Source organism: Xiphias gladius, chromosome 18 (assembly GCF_016859285.1).
Source record: "Xiphias gladius isolate SHS-SW01 ecotype Sanya breed wild chromosome 18, ASM1685928v1, whole genome shotgun sequence".
Taxonomy (NCBI): domain Eukaryota; kingdom Metazoa; phylum Chordata; class Actinopteri; order Istiophoriformes; family Xiphiidae; genus Xiphias; species Xiphias gladius.
In genome coordinates, this window is record NC_053417.1 from 11,637,391 (window position 1) to 11,656,098 (window position 18,708).

At 39.2% G+C, this 18,708-nt stretch overlaps 1 protein-coding gene across 7 annotated transcripts; it reads right to left on the minus strand.

The window, feature by feature from the left end:
• Positions 1-1,488: 1,488 nt before the first annotated feature.
• prdm2a (PR domain containing 2, with ZNF domain a) lies at positions 1,489-11,119 on the minus strand. Of its 7 annotated transcripts, none has more exons than XM_040152483.1 (4): positions 10,976-11,119; positions 9,418-9,490; positions 4,453-8,842; positions 1,489-3,577 (listed from the first exon to the last, which is right to left on the minus strand). In XM_040152483.1, exon 3 carries the CDS (start codon positions 8,772-8,774, stop codon positions 4,485-4,487), a length of 4,290 nt encoding a protein of 1,429 aa, XP_040008417.1. In that variant the 5' UTR covers positions 8,775-8,842; positions 9,418-9,490; positions 10,976-11,119; the 3' UTR covers positions 1,489-3,577; positions 4,453-4,484. The 7 variants fall into 7 exon arrangements, with proteins under 7 accessions (XP_040008417.1, XP_040008414.1, XP_040008419.1 ...); XM_040152480.1 differs by having other exon boundaries at positions 9,418-9,493; XM_040152485.1 differs by lacking the exon at positions 10,976-11,119 and adding an exon at positions 10,776-10,969.
• Positions 11,120-18,708: the final 7,589 nt, after the last annotated feature.

The following is an 18,708-nucleotide window of genomic DNA, read 5'->3' on the forward strand; positions in this document are numbered from 1 at the left end:
TTAGTACCTTCCCCTTTCAGACAGGAGACCCTAAGTTCAGTCCCTGTGTGCCAGATTCTTTCCATTTTTTAATTCACAAATTAGAGCCTCTGTTTTTTCCAACAAACTCTTCTTCCCTGCTTTCACTGTTTACTCAGTAAACACTTTCCACCAAATCAACTCTTTCAGCTACTCCTCCACCCACAGATAATTCTGCTAATTAGACTATCCCCCTCAAAACTGAGCTTGTGCAAATTAGCTTTCTTGGTAGACCCTTGGTTTATAAAGATGCTCCTGCTGTTGATGGATCATCTATGAGTTGGTTGATTGAAGAGTTGAGCTGCTTGAAATGTACTCAAGTGCTTTCGTTTCAACTAATGCAAGTGCACATACATCATCTTAAGAAGATTTTGCCATTGTCAATATTGTGTTATGTTTCTCACCACTCATACTCAAAACTTTTTATGTAAATGTCTTAACTTCATCCCCAGTGTGATATACACAACATTGACTAATGTCACGAGAGGAACAAACTGGATCTTGGTTAATGTTAACCAACTTCCACCTGCGATTTCTGTGTCGCAAAGGTCAGGGAACACAATGCCAAGACATCAGGAAGGGAAATCGACAGCTGCATTAAAACAATCAAAAAACAATGAAATATCGCATGTGAACACAAACACACTACTCTGACTTTAAGCTTGAGTAAGCAAGTGTGTTATCAATTAAGCTCCTGTTGATTAGGAAAAAGATAGCTGAAGTATTCTGATGCTGCAGTTGTTACAGACATCACCATTCAACCAACCTACCACTTTGTCTTTTTAAGTGTTTGTCTGTTAGCTGAGTAATCTTATTTATCCCTTAAACTGACTTACACAGAGGCAGTTTGTAAAAGGTGTCATGTATAACTGTTGTTTCTTCTGATTTTTGGATTGTCTGTTTGTTCTTTGGTCATTTGCAATTTTATTTATACCTTGTATTTCAGAGACTAAATAAAGATTTTAAAAATTATGACAGATAAATGTTAACATCAAATAGCTACTCTATATAATTATTCACAGCTTTCCTAGAAAAAAGGGTGGTGGCTCCTTTGCATGTAGACTTTTTGACATCCAGATTCCAAATGTTAAATTACTGGTGGAGGAGAGAACGCTTTAAAAATAGCATAAAACACATGTGAATGTAAATGGATTTTTCAAACAGAATGTGGGAGTGCAGAAGAGACGCAGTGGTATTACAAAATAACCTCTTTACTGTTCCAGAGGTTAAAGTAAGGAAAGCCTGCCACCATCTGGACATTTTAGTACCTTTTAGTCAGGCACATACTGCAGTAAGCTACATACTGACCTATTTAAATACTACATGTTCTGGTAACACAGTAAAATAACAGTACCCGATATTAGTGTCATCTCCCAAAATGAAATCATGTATTAATTTATACACCTCGAAAACTGTGCTGAGCTGGATTTGTTTACTAAAGAAAGCTTTGCACAAACTTCACATGTACCCTTAACATTCTCCATTTATTTTGAACACTCGCTTGAAAAACTTTAGTGCAAATCATACAGAGAAACCATTCAAAGATTGATAACGTGATTTTAAATAATTAATAAATATATGACTTAATTTACACTTCGAAATGCTACAAGCACTTTTCACAGTTAAATAACAGTCTCCCAAACCATCCTGTACATCCAACACATTAAAGTCTTTCTGAATGAAAGAAATATTACCAGTGAGGGTTGAAAAGGCAAAATTGTAAAACACATGTACCATTACTCTCAGATACAGACCATTGTCAAGTTTTAGCTTGCCTAAATTAATGTAACCAAGTTCAATTATAATGAAATGAATACCCTGTATAGGACTGTATCTTCAAACTAGTCGGTTATAAAAATTTAAATACAACAGATACAATGCATTACACACTCAATCTTTGAGATTAGTGATAATTTGCCACAAACCTCTTAATATGTCCCTACGGGGTTTCAGAAAAAATGACCCCATAATTGAGCTAACATTTCCATTTTGTGATTTATACTTGATGAATTCATTACACAAACTTCACACAATAAATTGTTGACAACTCACACAGATTATAAGCATTGATGAAGCGCATGTATGCTACAGATGACAAAGACCTAAACAGACTGAACTTCTAATATGAATATTTCTAGTCATTGTACAGGGGGAAAAAAACCCACATAAAAATCATATTTTGACAGGGATTTGTAGAAGAGGTGCAAAATAAAGCCTAAAACAAACTGGACAACTATAAATATTTCAGGATTTCAGAAGAAATGCAGGGAAGCCAATTACTGGAGTCATCTGTGTCAGTGCTGTTCAAAACTGAACACTTCTTATTTTAAAACTGGCAATGATATATTCAAGCTGTACAGAATACTATAGTACTTCTGTTTGAGATTGCTGTGTAAACACATCAAACTACAGTGTTTCACAAAAGTTGAAAATTTATTTTTGGTGGCCTATGAGCTTGAAAATCTAAGATATGAGATTAGTATGCAAAAAGAGCATTGCATTGCATTCACAAGCTAATGTTTTTTTTCGAGATGTAACAGCACATCAGTGCAGTGCAGTAATCTGCATTTTCAGATACTTTGACACAGACTTCTGAAGGGACAAAATATACAAATAAATCTGTTTAGATGGGGGTGAATCTATTTGGTTGGACCACCAAAATAAATTCTTCATGTGGGAATCAATAAACTTTACTTAACTTTTTACTCTTCATCACTTTTATGCCACATTTAGTCATATCATATACATTTGATGGCACATTAACAGCATTATTCTCAAATCTCTCATACAAATACATAGCAACTGGGCTGTCCAGATAATCCACATTTTTGATTTGAAAAGGCTATAGCATTAAATCTACTAAATGTTACATTCACACCATTAATGAAAACACTGACTTCCCTAACAGCAATCAACAGTGCTGATATCCTAAACAAGAATTTTGACAGGTAGCTTGTGGCCAGTGTTACACTGCACTATAGAGCATGTTACTTTTCTATGATTCTGTAGTCTCCCGTTTAGACAGAATCTTAATGTATCTTACATGTAATTACACTGGTTACTGTCAAACAGACCAAGAGAGCAACCCTAGATTCACTGTGTAAGGCCTAATTGCATCAACATACCCGAATCTAACATAAGGTAGCTATAGTACAAGCTCATAGCATGCAGTGAGAGCTAAACCAAAAGGCCACATAAAACAGATAAGGAAAAGTGCAAATGCATGCTGAATGATTGCCACCTTCCATCCTCTCTAAATAACCCACATTTGAGACATGTAGCAGTCAGATTAACTTCAAAGTGCAAATCCAAGCTGTTGACAGAAAGTTTACGAAATGAAGGAGAAATCTACAAAACCCCAAGCTACTACAAAAGCATTCAAATACTCAGTTAAACACATCCACTCACTGCAGTATCCTCAGTCGCCTGTTTCATCCATCCTGAATTCAGTCATTGTTATTGTACAGTATAATGCAATCAATGCGATTTACAGTGTGATTAGCAGGTATCTCCCTTTAGTATGACTGAAGATGTATGAGGAGTTCCATACAGCAGGGGCCTAAAAGTGACAAAACAAAACATACTCTATAACGATGTGGACAGGAGGTTGTTTAGTATCAACATGACCTTTTCATCTTCCTGAACATACACTTACATTGCTACACTCACCTTGATTGTGAATTAATCTTATGCATTCAGGCTAGTAAATTACTGATCTGATGACTGGTTGTATTTATATCCCTCATTTAAAGGTTTTTTATTTATTTTAATATTCATCTTTAAAAATGCTGTAATTACATAAAATGGATCACTAAGCCTAAACTAGTTTGCACCACCTAGCCTTGGTGGACACAAATATGCACAGCACAAGAAAATGTATACAAAACACAAATACAATAAAAGTACCATAAAAAAAACTAGTCACAACCTTGATATTCTTTCTACAAAAACTTTTACAAAAACATTTTAAAATAATCCCATTGGTAATCTAGTTTGAGATCAGTAGCTTTACATAAGGAAACCCTACAATGTCCCATAGATGTTACTGAGCTGGAAATCCATAGCAGGTTCACAATCTTACTGGGCATCTTAGGAGCCTAGTTATTTAATTATTTATGTGCAAGTTAAATATAAGCAAATTTCTGAAATTATCAAAATGTTACATGTTTAGTGACTTAATTTGTATCATTTTAAGACACTTGATTTTTACAGAAGCTGCTTGTGTGTTGTTTTACCCTTCTTACTAACCTATCTCACCTATACAAATGAGTAATTAATGTGCATCTCTCTTCTATATTTGCAATGACTGTATTTACTGTATCTTTTTCTTAAACACTTAAGATTTTTATTATTTTGCAGATAAACTTACACCGACCAGCCACAACATTAAAACTGGTAGCTGGTAGATGCTCGGTGTAAATGTGCTTTAACTACCTGCTGATCCTCTGGTGGGCGTGGGGTACTCTTCATGCTGTAGCGCTCTGCTCAGAGCTGTTGGTAACGCCTCCAGTTGACTCTTCTCGGCTCTGGGTGGGAGGCAGCTCATCCTTCTGTGGGGAAGTCTGTTGTGGTTTCACAATAGTGATTTTAATGGGAATTCTTTTAACACTATTCTGCACTCTGCTATACTGGCGCATAGAGGGGTTGAAAGTGCGAACAATGGGAAGTTCATTCAGAGTTGATGTCTCTTGTTTTGGCTGCGTGCTCTCTTTTATGATTATTTTACTTCTTTTGTTGGAAAAAACAGTCTGCACTGGTAGGATGGCAGGCCTCTTAGCAGGGCCAGAAGTCTGGAATCTAGTTTTATGCTGAGGTGAGGCTTGTTGTTGTTTCTCTTCAACATGAGAAACCCCTCTATGAAGGTGTCCATCATTTTCCTTTGTCACAGAGATTCCTCCCTCTTTCCTTTTCTTCACCTCTTTAGGTTTCTTTGGGCACACGGCCATGTGTTTGGTTCTGCTGCGACGCATTGTGAACTCCCTGCTACAGTGTGGGCAGACAAATATCTCCTGCTGCTCATCCACCTGTGCAGACGATACTTTATTTGATGAAGGGACTGACTTGTTCCTCTGCGGTATAACCCTTTGGACCAACTTTTTCTTCCTTTTATTCAGTACTTTGAATTTCATCTTTACTGGTGATTCTTGGTTATGTTTGGACCTGTTTGACTGTCTGGCTCTGTTCGAAGCATTTAGTCCATTAGTAGAATTAGTAGTTGACAGTACTCCATTCTGGGTTTTGGCAAAGTGCCGCAGAGGGATAGGATTCTTTTTGGGTGTGTATCGCCTTTTATCACTGGCATTTGCACAAGCCAGAATATGCTTGTGTAGCTCTGGCATGTTATCAAAGCTATTTCCACACTTGGTGCACCGAATAGCTGTGCTAAAGGTTTGTGGGATGTTGTGGGTGGTGAAGTTAGTGGCTGAAGCCACTGAGCCAGCGGGTGATCTGTTATGATAAGGAAATGGAGGAGGCTTGAAGCTGGGATAGTGTTGGTTAATACCAAGACGAACATCAGGCCCTTTGATTTTGCCTCCATCTGAGGCCATGATTTTTATTGTTGTAAACAGCTCTTCAGCAGCTATGTCTACTTCACCCTCCTCCTTTTTCACCAATCTCTTGGGTTCCTTTGGAACATCAGGCACTGAAGGCTCCGTGTTGACCTTTGTTAGGTAGTTGTAGTTCTGAGGTCTTAGTTTTCCCTTTTCTTCTTCTGTGTATGTACATTGCTGGCCAGGATGTAATTCCTCCTGATGTTGTTTCAGATTGCAAAGGTAGACAAATTCTTTTGTACATGCACTGCAAACGTAAGTCTTGCCAACACCATGGAGGCTTGAACGATGGTCAAGCAAAGCGGAGGGCTCGTCAAAGAGCAGCACACAGAATTCACACTTGTAGGGCCATTCATCAGCATGGTCACCTACATGATGGCCTAGTTCTTTCATTGAATGGAAAAGCTTATCACATACATTGCAGATGAAATTCTTGGTGAAAGTTTGCTGTTCTACATCACTTGCTGTATTATTTGTGGATTTGTCCTCTTCAGTTTTCTCCGAAGGGGGGGAAGTTTTAGATGGGATTTCCGGTACAGAAACAGCACTGTCAGCAGCTTCCTCATCTTTCATGGTTGGTGGCTCTACATTACCAACAGGTTCTGGATCAACCACAGGTTCTGGATCAGGACCTGATTCACCCACAGAAGAACAATCAGATACCACTGAAGTGGCGGTGGCCAGAGTTACAGATTCTGCGATGGAAGACACAAGAATAGTGGGTTCCACAGTTTGCGAGTTTGGAACTGAGACAATCTGTTGCTGTTCTATGTGATTAACAACCATCTGTGTAGGTGCTGGAGCCTCAGAAGTGTTTTCTTGTAAGGTAATTGCAGCAGGGACTACACTCCCTTGGGCTTCAAGAGCTATTGTGCACTCTATCAACACTGTGTTGCTGGTAATGTTATAAGAGTTGATGAGGGAGTCATTTAAAGTCACAGTGGGTGTGAATGGTACTTCTGAAACAGGAGTGGAGTCAACTATAGGTGGATTGAGAGCAATCTGATCTGTGAGAAACACGTGGCCAGGTAGATTTAAAGTCGGGTCAAGGGGTTGGGAGAGAGTGACAAGGTTTGCAGAACTTGTAGTGGCAAATGCAGTAGTTAAATCACACTCTGAAGAATTTAATGTATTTTCTGTGCAGATTACCAAGGGGTCAGGAGATATATCTGGGGCTAATACCTGGATTGGTTGGCTTGAAGGGTTAGAAATAGGTGGTGGTGATGCTAAAACTGTGATCAACGAGGGAGCAGTAGGTAGCACAGTGTGTGAGGCTGGGGAAGCAAATGCTATAGTGCACGGTGAAGCTGGTTGCAAGGTAACAGGGGTAAGGGAGGTGGATGATGGAGTCAGAGAATTGGGTGGTAGCGCAAGTCCATAAACAAGACTTTCTGCAACAGGTTCCACTGGGGTCACCACATCTGAACCTGTGACTATGGTAAAGTCTGTGACTAAAGGAGTCTCTGAATTCCCTGGGCTTACATATTGCTCGCCGATATTCATCAAGGTTTTTTCCACCATGCATCTATTTGATTTTCCTTCTTTCAAAACTGCCTGTGAAACTAAATTTAATGTCAGTTCAGATTCACATAGGGTCTTTTTTTGCAAACTCAAATCCAGCACAGAATCAGCTAAAGCTACATCTTCATTTCTTTTGACTGTATTCGAGAGATCCAGTGGTTGCTGGTTACAGGAGTTGCCACCAGTCATGGGGGGCCAGCTCTCTGTCAAGACAGGTTTAATTGCTGGCTCCTCCACAGATGGTGGTGTTTCATCCTTCTCATTGGCTGTTAGGTGCACAGGTGAGACATGCTGGATCTCAATTTGTCCTGTACTTACAGCATCAAAATTTCCTGCATCTGGCAATGGTGCTTCCTCATTAGATGTTGGGTTTTGCTGTGGAGAGCTTGTTGGAGATCCAGTCCTTCTTTTAAACCTTCCTGTTCCAATGGGCAGGACAGAGAGAGAGACAGGTGAACAAGGTTTCTGACCATCTGTGATCAGGGCAAGTGTAGGTTTAAGGCCGTCCTGCTTCTCCAGGAGCTGCTTCAGCTTTGGAGACAGAAACACTGTTCTCTCCTTCTGCGCAACTGTGGACTCTGTATTCTGAGGAAGTAGATTCTCGATTAGAGAAGACACAAGCGATGATGAGGAAGAGGACACCACCACCTCAGACTCCAGTTCAGTTTTAATTTGTGGTAAAAGAGGTGGTGTTGCAGTTCTTCTCTTAGCCAGTAGTTGACCAGGTATCTCTTTGCCTGTAACTGAATCTGTATTTAAAACCTGGCTGATTTGGGCGGGGTCTAGAATCAGGGCATCCAATCCAACTAAAGTCGAAGACCCTGAGTGAACCTCAGCTGCTTCACAGCTACTCACTGTACTAGTTGACACTATCTTTCCATCAATGTAAAAGCTGAGATTCTCTGAAATATTGCTAGAGACATCTAGCATGTATTGTTCTGTGCGTTCCCCTTCATTCTCCAGAACAGCTGTGGGTGCTGTATTGTCACCAAGCTGTGTTTCCTGTTGAGATGTTTCACTGTAACACCTCTGAACACTTTCCTGCTGGGGTAGCTGGCTTTTTTCTACACGTGTGAGTTGCAGGTGCTGCTCGTGGATCCTGCGCTCATGTCGTCGCTTGTTGGTATGTGTGGTGAATATCTTTTCACAGTACTTGCAAGCATGATGGCCATCTAAGACTCCCTGTTTGTCTGGCTGAGCAATGTGGTCTTCAGCTGACAAAATGGCATTCGAGTTACTGGGGGATGAAGTATGAAGTTGCATGACTGAAGCTACTGAATCCAGAGGCTTCGTCTTCTCTTGCTGCAACTGATGTAACTTTGGACCAAAGGACATGTTGTTGTTATTGCTTTTGTATGCATGTGCTTCGTTGTTTGCCAAAACATGGATGTGCATGTGTCGTTCCAAGCCTTGTTTGCTGGAAAAATGTCTCTCACAGTTCTGGCAGGGAAAAGAGTCCCAGACTCTGTCAGTATTCTGATTGGGAAGTTTGTGAAGATCTGGGTATAGAGACTTAATCATGTCTGGTTCCATATTAGTTTCCTCTTGATAAATATCCTCCTCGTCCTCCTCCTCTTCCTCCTCCCTTTCCTCTTCTTCCTCTTCCTCCTCCTCCTCCCTCTCCTCCTCTATATCCTCATTGTCTCCAAATTCAGAAAGGTACAAGTGAGGAGAATCCTCCATCTCCTGTGAAGGTTATATCCAGTTCTCTGAGGGAAGTCTGTCACACAGGACTCTGACAGTTGTTACACCTGTTGAATAGATATTGTAATTTAGCAAACCGACACAAAGTGCCATTTAATGACTAACAAATGAACTTACACGGCCATCAAAAACACAGGTGCAGTCAAATCATTGAAACCCTACACTGAAATGCAAATCAATGTCAAAACTTGTTTAACTGCCGTTTTAGTTGTCTGCTTCATCACTTTACTAGGTAAAGGTGCAATTCAATCATTGAAAGGTGCTGCCTAGAAATACCAGGAATAGTAAGTACTATTGCCACCACCTATATTATATTACAATTGTACTATGATAGTATTATAGTCTACAGGTGATCATGATATTGTATATATCATAATATCACACCACAATTCTTATTCTTTTCACAATCTTGCTCTATATTTTATTTGTTTGGGCATATCACATCAGCCCTTAATATTATTGTAGAGTAGGCCTTTCCTTATCTTTAATATCTTACAAGCTACATAAATTCAACCATGAAGAGACTCCATATATGAGGCATTTATTGAAAAAAAAAAAAAAAAAAACAGTGAGTCAACATTAAATTAAAATAATCTGTAGAACTGTTATCACACCATCTTACCATTTTAATGGTCAGTGCAGAGTAGAAGGCATGTTTTGTTTGACCGCTGAAGACACAGGCTTGTCTTATCTTTCTGCTGGAAGACAAAAGAAAACAAAAAAGCTGACATTTTGAAAAAAACTGAATAGTTCCATAATATTGTGTGACTCTTGACTGAACTACTGAATGATAAGAAGCACAAACAGGTCACAGTGAACACCTGTGGTGTGGGAGTAGATTAGCACAGTGTACTTTCTCTTTTTTAGCATTTGGCTGCTGAATAAGACTTTGGTCCTGTATTGTTAACTTGTGCTTAAGTGCCTCAAGCATATCAAGGTTACACTGTAAACCAGCAAATGCAGCATGAACTAAAGGAGTCGCACTATGTAGCACTGTTAATTCAATGTTAAATACAGTCAGTGTTTTCTTTTTATTTGCTAGTTGCTTACAGTGAGTACAGTCCCAAAATACAGTTAACATGTCTCTTATGATTATCTTATTTACCCTGGTATGGTTGCTACACTGATTACACACATTCACACCTGGCCAAACACACCTTAATCATTATCAGTTTTTTGATAGCTACCCTTAAGTACCCTTCATTATTGGAAAATTTGTAAAAAGGTGAAGTTGGGTAAAGTTTTTTGACATTCATCTTCTGCTCCGTAGGACAAAATGGCAGGTCCATCATGTGTGCCAGGGTTGTTGTGCTCTTGAACCCTTACAGCATCAAAATCTGTTTTACTCAACTGTTATTTCAATTATCCGTTTACTTAACAGTTTTCTCGTAAATATTTATTTTAATATTTAATTTTTGTTATTTATCCTGCACAATTAATCCATTACTATCCCAGTTTAATTTTCAGCTACTTGTAGACACGAAGGAAATGTAAACAAATACCTTATAGTTTATATTCTTACACGTTATCTTTCGACTATTTTAAGGCAAACCTGTGATGATTTGCTGTTGCACAAATAAAACTGAATCAGTAACGATATCATATTGGCAGAACCGCAAATTGTTCCAACACCATTCAAGGGCCTATACATACTTAATTATTTGAACGAGTTTCTTAATATTCAGCTATTTCCATCCATCTGCGCTGCAATAATGTTCTTTGACACCTACTACACATAAAATGGATTTATAACATTATGAGCCAGTTTAGCTTTGGGGTGCGTTAACACGCATCTGCTTCACCTGGTTTGATGACGCTCTCCCGTCCTTGCACCATTGCTAGCTGGTCACACAACACGTCGTCACATTACTGTTTTGCTACAGAGGCTGCGAGCTCGTCCACTGAAAGGTCAACTGGCTTCTCCAAAACAGCCCTTCCACTGTCCCCCAGAAAAATCAAAGTCACTTGCAAATTACATACCCATAGCCGTTAAGGTCCTGCGGCAAGGCTTCCCTTACTAAGTGAATGAAATCAGCTGTTAACGCCATTAAAGCACTAACAATATTCTGCTAGCTACTATGCTAGCTCGCGAGCCCTGGCTACATTTAGGTAGAGTGTGAAACGACCAATACGAACGCCGACTGTTGTAAAAGACTGCACGTTACAGTCTCCATACATACTTGTGTTTGCAGTCAAACTGCCGTAGAACGGTTTTGATATAGTCCTCTTGTGCAGGTTGTGGACAGTTGTATGTGTGTGTTTTTTTCTCTTCCGTAATGCACCGACAAGGTTCTGGCGTTCTCATTGGCCAGAGAATGTGGATGTCAAATTTGGACCAATCAGCAACAGGTTTGTTAAGTCGTGGGAAGAAAAAAAAAAAGACACTATCGCAAAAGGCAGCAGTTAAAATGAGAACGTTGGCGCAACGCTGCCGTCCTGTATAAATTGTTTCATTAAAATTTACAGACAATGTTATGGGCTGAAATATTAGATATTCGACTAAACTATTACAAATACTCATGCTGTCACTGAGCTGGTTTTTCGGCACAATTAATGTTGTATTAATCTAAAATTGTGAGGAAAAAAAACGAATTCCTTATTGAAACTATAGCTTATAAACTCAGGGCCAGATACCTTTACCTACAGGCTACATGTTGACACTTTACGCTAGGAGTCTTTAATTTTCATCATCTACAACTTCTTCACATTCTCAAAAATACAACTGAATTTTCAAATAAACTAATCGCATTTGAGTAATTACTTTTAAATAGTCAAGTGGTTTGACAAATACGCACAAAATGTATTTTTAAAATGCTTGAACTAGGTAAAACAGCCATGTCTCATCTAATTTCTGAACTTGATCCTTGCAGTGCATTGATTTGGCCTGTAGAAGGCGCAATACAATAAAGTTTCAATATAAAGAAATCGGTTATAACTTCAGTGCACTTGACGTATACTGTAACTTTGGTCATTTACATCAAAGATATATTTCGGTGTAGTTTGCATGGCATTAACGTTTAAGAATGTGTAATGTTTCTAACCCTTACTATATTATTATATTAGTTTTATTATTATCAATTGTAATATTAACAGTATTAGTACTGATATTAATACTTTTTTCAAAATAAACAGACAACAAGATGAACCCATAAGTTTGTCACCAAAAAAGTTACTTAAGAGACAATATTGTTTTATTTTAATCTACATATATGCATACATTTTACGCACACTTTTTACTTGATTTAATTTCACCTTGCAAAAATATGTATAGGCTAGTTCACAGGCAATTTCAATTCTGGTGTTATAATTTGGCCATATCCCAATCTTTTTACTTACAGTCATCATTTTTGTTACACAGCTGTTGAGAAAACAGAAGCCAAACTGAGCTGGAAAGTTGAAGATTTATGATGTGCCTTAGTATGTGTTCTCTTACCCTGACCACTTCCCTGTTCTCCCCAAACAATTGTCAGTTTGAATCACAAGGCACGGGCTCATATAAAGCTCACGCCTACACTGATAGAAAGCTATCCCCTGGTTTCACATGGCATTATTTCCACCTCCACAATCATTACCAGCATAAAAGACTGTCTTTGAAAGAATCTTCAGGAGTTCACCAAATGTAAATCTGTAACATAGTGCACACGGGTTGTGTTCTCACGGCACATGAATGGTATGTCTCTCGTTGTAATATTTGTTGGCTCAGTGGTGTTTTCGCTATCAAACTAAATGCCAGACCTATGCAAGTCATAATGAAAGATCACAAACAACACGCCTCTCTTTACCCAGGCTTTTCTCCTTCTCTATGTTTAAGATTCAGTTTCCCAAACTTTGCAGTTAAGTTGCTGATACAGTATGGTGTGACATACAGTTACTCTTGAGAAACAAACTTTAGATTCTCACACAGTTAGTTTAGTGGCAAGTTTACTGTGATCATGTTTGTTTATAGTTCTTCGTAGCCAGCCACTCTGGACATGCCCAAGGCTCCAGCGTGTCTTTCACAGTTAATGGTAAGTGCAGCTGTGGAATTATGATGAAGAGTTCGCAATTGAGTCTGCTTTTCAGACACACACGTCACATCATTGCATAAGCAGGTGCTGACTGCTAGGAAGCCATGTCACACACATGGCTAAACAGTCAGAGTCGTAGGAGTGAACTTTGCTCGAACCAAAAGCATTTCAACACATATGAGAACAAACTGTACTTCAGTGAATCATGCCTTTATTTTTTAAAAATACAAAACTTATTTTATAGGTAGATCATCCTAAATCAGTATGCTGAGCTGAGGTACAGTGATAATGTGTGTTTAAAGTTTCAGCCACGTGTCAAGTATATGCATCCTCTTCTAAGAAGCCATCAGGGTAGAACCATCCTGCCCAGGATCAAATTGGCAACTTGTTTTACAGCCAGATTTAAAGTCAACATGCAATGACTCACTTGGTTTGGCCATAAATTATGCTGGTGCTATACTGCATGTTGACATGATCTTGGAAACAATATTCTAAAGCACTGAGAAGACATTCATTAGGGTATAAATGTTCAGTGTGACAGCTGAGGTATTGTTCTGAATAATAAATTCAAGGCAGCTGACACTTGTGGGATAGAAACATGGAACTTTCTGATTTTAAAATTCTTTCTTTCTTTTGATCATTTTTTGCATCACTGCCTACTGGTACTGTGTACATTTAGCTCTGCAAATAAGTTTTGAATGTACAGCTCACCAGTGCTGTACCTTGAATCTAAGTTGAATGTTTAGTTCTTGTGGCCACTGTGTTTTGTTTCCTTTTTTTGAAGCTAAAAGCACAATGAAAGATTAAATTCTCTGTATATTTTCTAAAAATCCTTTAGATTTAAGACGCCAAAAGGTCAACTTTAAACCAAACAGGAAACTAAATGATTGTGTGCAAAAAATGAAACAAGGTGTGCCCCAGATTAGATGCATGGAAGCTTATCCTGTGGCAGTGGGTGCTGCTTCGTGCAAATTACCCTGTGCACAATGAAATATTCACCATCCCAGTGAACATTTAAGAGAGACAGAGAGGAAGACAGTGAGAGGTGGTCCACAACGTGTCTGCGTATCAGGAGAATCACTGAGCAGGACTTTGGTATAAAACAATAAGGGTCTCTTATAGAAGATATGTGCCACACAGTATAGATAAAGGCTTGCCTGTGATTGGACAAAACTGGGTGAAATAAAATTTTATGCTTCATGTCATGGGACGCCGGATGTGCAAGGAAGAGCATGTAAATGTGAACACAGTGGAGCACATGTACAACTGTGCAGTGGAGAAACCCATGATACTGTACATACAGTACATGCACACAAGTGTAGCTCACGGCACTGTATATTTATGTTCTAACGGTACATGCACACACACACACCACACCCATGCTAATAATCCCCCAAAGTCCAATAAGACACATGTGCCCTCCAGAATCACTGCCCCTTCTCACTTCTGCACACACACACATTTAGAGATGCACCCTGACCCCCATAAAGTAACATGCCATATGCACAGATACTGCACACACACGTTTAACATACCACAAACACCATCAGCCCTTCTCCTCTTTCACTGTCTCAGCCTCTCTGTTGCCACACACAAGCAAATTCAGTTATTCCCTGCATAATCTATACTGTATCTGACCACAAACACACTGTCCATGCCTGTCACCCAAATGTGTGCCCCCTCTCTCGTCCCTCCAACCCCTCCCCACCCGCTCCATCCACCCTTAGACCCAGCTGTCTGCGGCACTCAAAACCCACAGGCCTGTGGGCCGACATTTTCCCCATGACATCACAAACCCATGAACTCCACAGGCCTGACATGTGGTGCACCTCACTCGCACGCAGACCTACACACTGCTGCAGAGCTCCCATCCTCATAGGATGGCATTCATGTCAACTCCAGGAGATGAAGAACCACAGACACAAGCTGGTGGCACACATGGAGAAAACTGCTGCTTGTTTACACGAGTGCCTTGTCTGTCACATACTATGGTATAAACATATTCTGATTCTTTTGTATCTTTTTTATCTGTAAAAATGATCAGACTGTCAAACCACTTCCTGTAGATTCAGACAAAGCCACAAATGCATTTTAGCCAACACCTTTGAAACATCATGCCCTAGATAGAGCTTTTATAAATGCACTGAACTGAGGCCTTTGATGTTTTCAAGTTTGATATGGCCAAATGTAAGCATTGTGACAGAGTAGTAGCAAGAAGGTCCCGGGCCCTGGCCAGCTGAGGTCTTTCTATCTGAAGTTTGCATGTTTTCTCAGTGTTTGGTTCCTCCACATGCTTTGCCTGCTTCACACAATCCAAAGACATGTGGGGCAATGTATATGAGGGACATTCCCCCAGTGTGAGCTGTCGTGCGTGCAGCATTGATGATTTAGACAACTGATATATGTTTTTTAAACATTAATGTAAGAGGAATCTATTTCAGTACATGGTACTAATCTACACACTATGAAGACCAGGAACACAATATGCAAATTTGCAGGAATCCATGGTCACTTGCTTTGGTTTGTTTTGTCCTTTTATTTGCTTGATTTGAGGAAAATGTAAAGATTCAGCAAGAAGACAAGAAGATTTACCAATAGGCTGCCAAAATTTTTGCTTAAAAAGCATTATTTGTTTCCCAGAACAGAAACTAATACAGAGGATAACAAAACAACCCAACTTGTTCTTTTATCCACATCAGTTATTGGTATTGTGAGATTTTCATAGCAACACACCTAAGGTTTTATCCCAACTTTAAATAATGATAGTAATTATAATCAATGAACTCTTGATAGGGAGACTGTAGTAGTTGGAAAAAAAAAACTAATAAATATTTAGAGCTCAATCACATTAATTAATTTTTAAATAATGTTTCCCCTTCCTTTTTGATTTCTTTCTGGGTTGGATAAATATCCTGAATTTTCTGTATATTAGTACTACTGTTTGTACTATCTATTTCACGATTGTTCAGTGCACAGCAGAACTTGTTTGTACCCTTAGTTTTTAAGTAAAGATAAACAAAGTAAAAACACCCACTGTGATGAGTATTGACAACCTAGGATTTCATAGTTCATTTTAGCTTTTATTTTTACTTTTTCACTGTGTTAAGGTTTTTTTTTTTGTTTTTTATTGATAAGAGTGAGCACACTAGGCCATAAGCCAAATAGTCTTGTAAGACAAACAGCCTCAGCTGCCAAAAACAAATCTAAGCGAATTAGCCTGATGCCTAGTGTTTATTTTCAGCCCTTCATTTTCAAAACCTCATTCCTCTATTGTTATACAATCTGTGCTTTCACTGTTAGGATTATAATTTGCTGAGTGGGCACCAACAGTTTTCCTACCAATAAAAATAATGGCCAGTTCAGACCTTAGGTTTTCTGTGAGGAATACATCACAAACATGCAGCTCACAGTCAACTATAAGTAACTTTGTGTTTCTGGTTGCCACAACACAGACAAAAACAAACACACATTCTTCTGTTAAAATCAAAATACACCGATCTGGTTTTATTGAGAGGGAAAGACAGGAAAGGGGAGGGAAACTTTCTGTAATCAACCAGTCCTGATGACCCCATTACTGGGATTAATTTCACATGTACACATATATGCTCATACATTCTGTTTGTATTTACATATACTGTATGCACAACCCAGACACACATTATAAAACTCACAAACATCCACATACTCAGCTAATTTTTATGCCTGCACACTACATAAGCAGGCGTTTTTGAGTCTGATAATTAATTATGAGACATAGAAGTGCATGTGTACTGTTGTGACTATGTGTCATGAATCTGACTGAGACTCTCTCTGTGAATCACACATTTTTATGGCATGTCTTAATACTTGCTTTTCTGGGACATTTTACTGGATCATGACTTATGATTGGTTTAACACGTGTTCATCTGTACAGATGGCACCGAGTTGGTGCTCTAGGTCTCTATTTGAGTATTTCTTAGTGTGTGTGTATGTGTGTAAACCCACATGATCAATGCCAGTGGGCCCAACCAGGAAGTGACTCCACCCTGTAGCCATGTACAGAATTCCCCTTTGCTGAAGGGGAGAGAGGGAGCTGCTGGCGAACAGCTTCACAGCCACGGCCCAGAGCCTCTCCATCTGCCCCTCTCAAAAGACTCCATTGTTCCTAGCAGTCTGAGGCGAGAGAGAGAGCTAAAGAGAGCTGTGAAGCTCGCCGGTGGGGCATAGGCTGGGGTGGTGGGCGTTGGACCACTGCCTAAAACCACATGGAGGAGAGGGGGCAAGACACAGAGCATCTCTGTGCAACTCGCAGCCTACTGTTGGAGCCTTGCCTCAGCTTAACAGCACCATATGAAAAACTCCACAACATAACATAAAAAGCACACCTAACTGACAGAGGGTTAAACTGACTCAACGGTTTCGAGGCCATATGGCCCTTCATATTTGGTGCTGTTTGTCTGCCCTCTGAAAAGGGTTGTGTGTGTGTTTTTTTTTAAACTTTTTTAAATGTGAAGCATTACTTGAAGGGGCCAATCAGAGCCAGCAGCTGGATGTTGCGCTTGTGGAAACTCATTAATGTACTGTATGAGTTGCACTTGGAAATCAAAAAATAAAAGTGTCATGAGATTTTAACCGTCACAAGTATTTTGGCCTGATCGAGCATGAACAGAGTGCTGCTCAAGAATGTGTTGACTTATTGGCACTGCCACGGTAACTATGTAGCCTAATCTAATTGATAGGAGATGGAAAGGACAAAAAAAACAAAAAAAAACAAAGCTATTCAGAGATATTTCACGAACAAAAGAGAAAAGAAAGCTTCCAGTGAACTATTTAGTGAAATATTTTGTTGAGTGTTTTCAGTTTTTTATTGAAACAATATGAACAAAAACACTGCAATTAAATAAAAGCTTCAAACAAATCAGATGGCACAAATTAAAGACCTAAAACTGATAACGTGGTAAAGCAGAAGGGAGGACACAAACACGTCGTTGCAAATGTTTGCAGTGTCTAAAGCCTATTCATTAAACATTACATTACTCATTCAGTGCACATATTAAAAAAGTTCATAAAGCAAGCAGAGCCAAGCAGAGACTTCATTATTTTTACACCCATTTAGCACACTTACAATGGCAAAAATAACGAAAAAGGGCATTGCTGCCTAACACTGTGCACTAAAACTAAGTGCAACTATAAAATGTCATCCTGTGCACGCAATCTGGGGTTAGCTCAGTTTAAAGACTGAATGGCTGTTCTGGTAATCTACCTATTAACAGAAGTACTATGAATACATTGTCAAGACAATGCTATCACTATGTTTAACAACCACTGGCTGTGTGTAAACCTTTATATGAAACAAGCCAGAAGTCAAAAAAAGCTGTTTTTTTGTTTTTTTTTTGTTTTTGTTTTTTTTTGGAATGGGTGGCAGTTAAAAAGTACAGTCAATTCACATTAATAATGCACTTCAAAAGTCAAAATCCTCCTAACTACCTAGAGAATACCAGAGACAGTGGCACAAACCCTTCTGCTAAATTTCACAGATATGTATTAGGTTTTTATACGTCAGTGTCAAAGTGGGCAGAATGTCACGTTACTCTTGCAAATGAGGGTGCCTTTTTTCTTTTCTATTAGCCGCATGCTAGCCAACAGAGCTCATGAGTGTTCTGTCAGAACAACTTCTGCATACGTTGCTTCATACAGTTGGCCAACATATCAGGGATTCTGGCTACATGAGAAAATGGTTTAACTGGTGCTCAGGGGTGTTTTGAAGGCCACAACAATAGCCTAAGGCTGCCTGTATGTACTGTGTATTCCATTATATCAAATGCTAGCCTATGCAACTGCAACATATGAGAAAGTCATTAGCCGTATACTATGTAGTTCCCTTGCACTGTATATACATCCTGTGGAATTTGTAACAATCTCTCTTG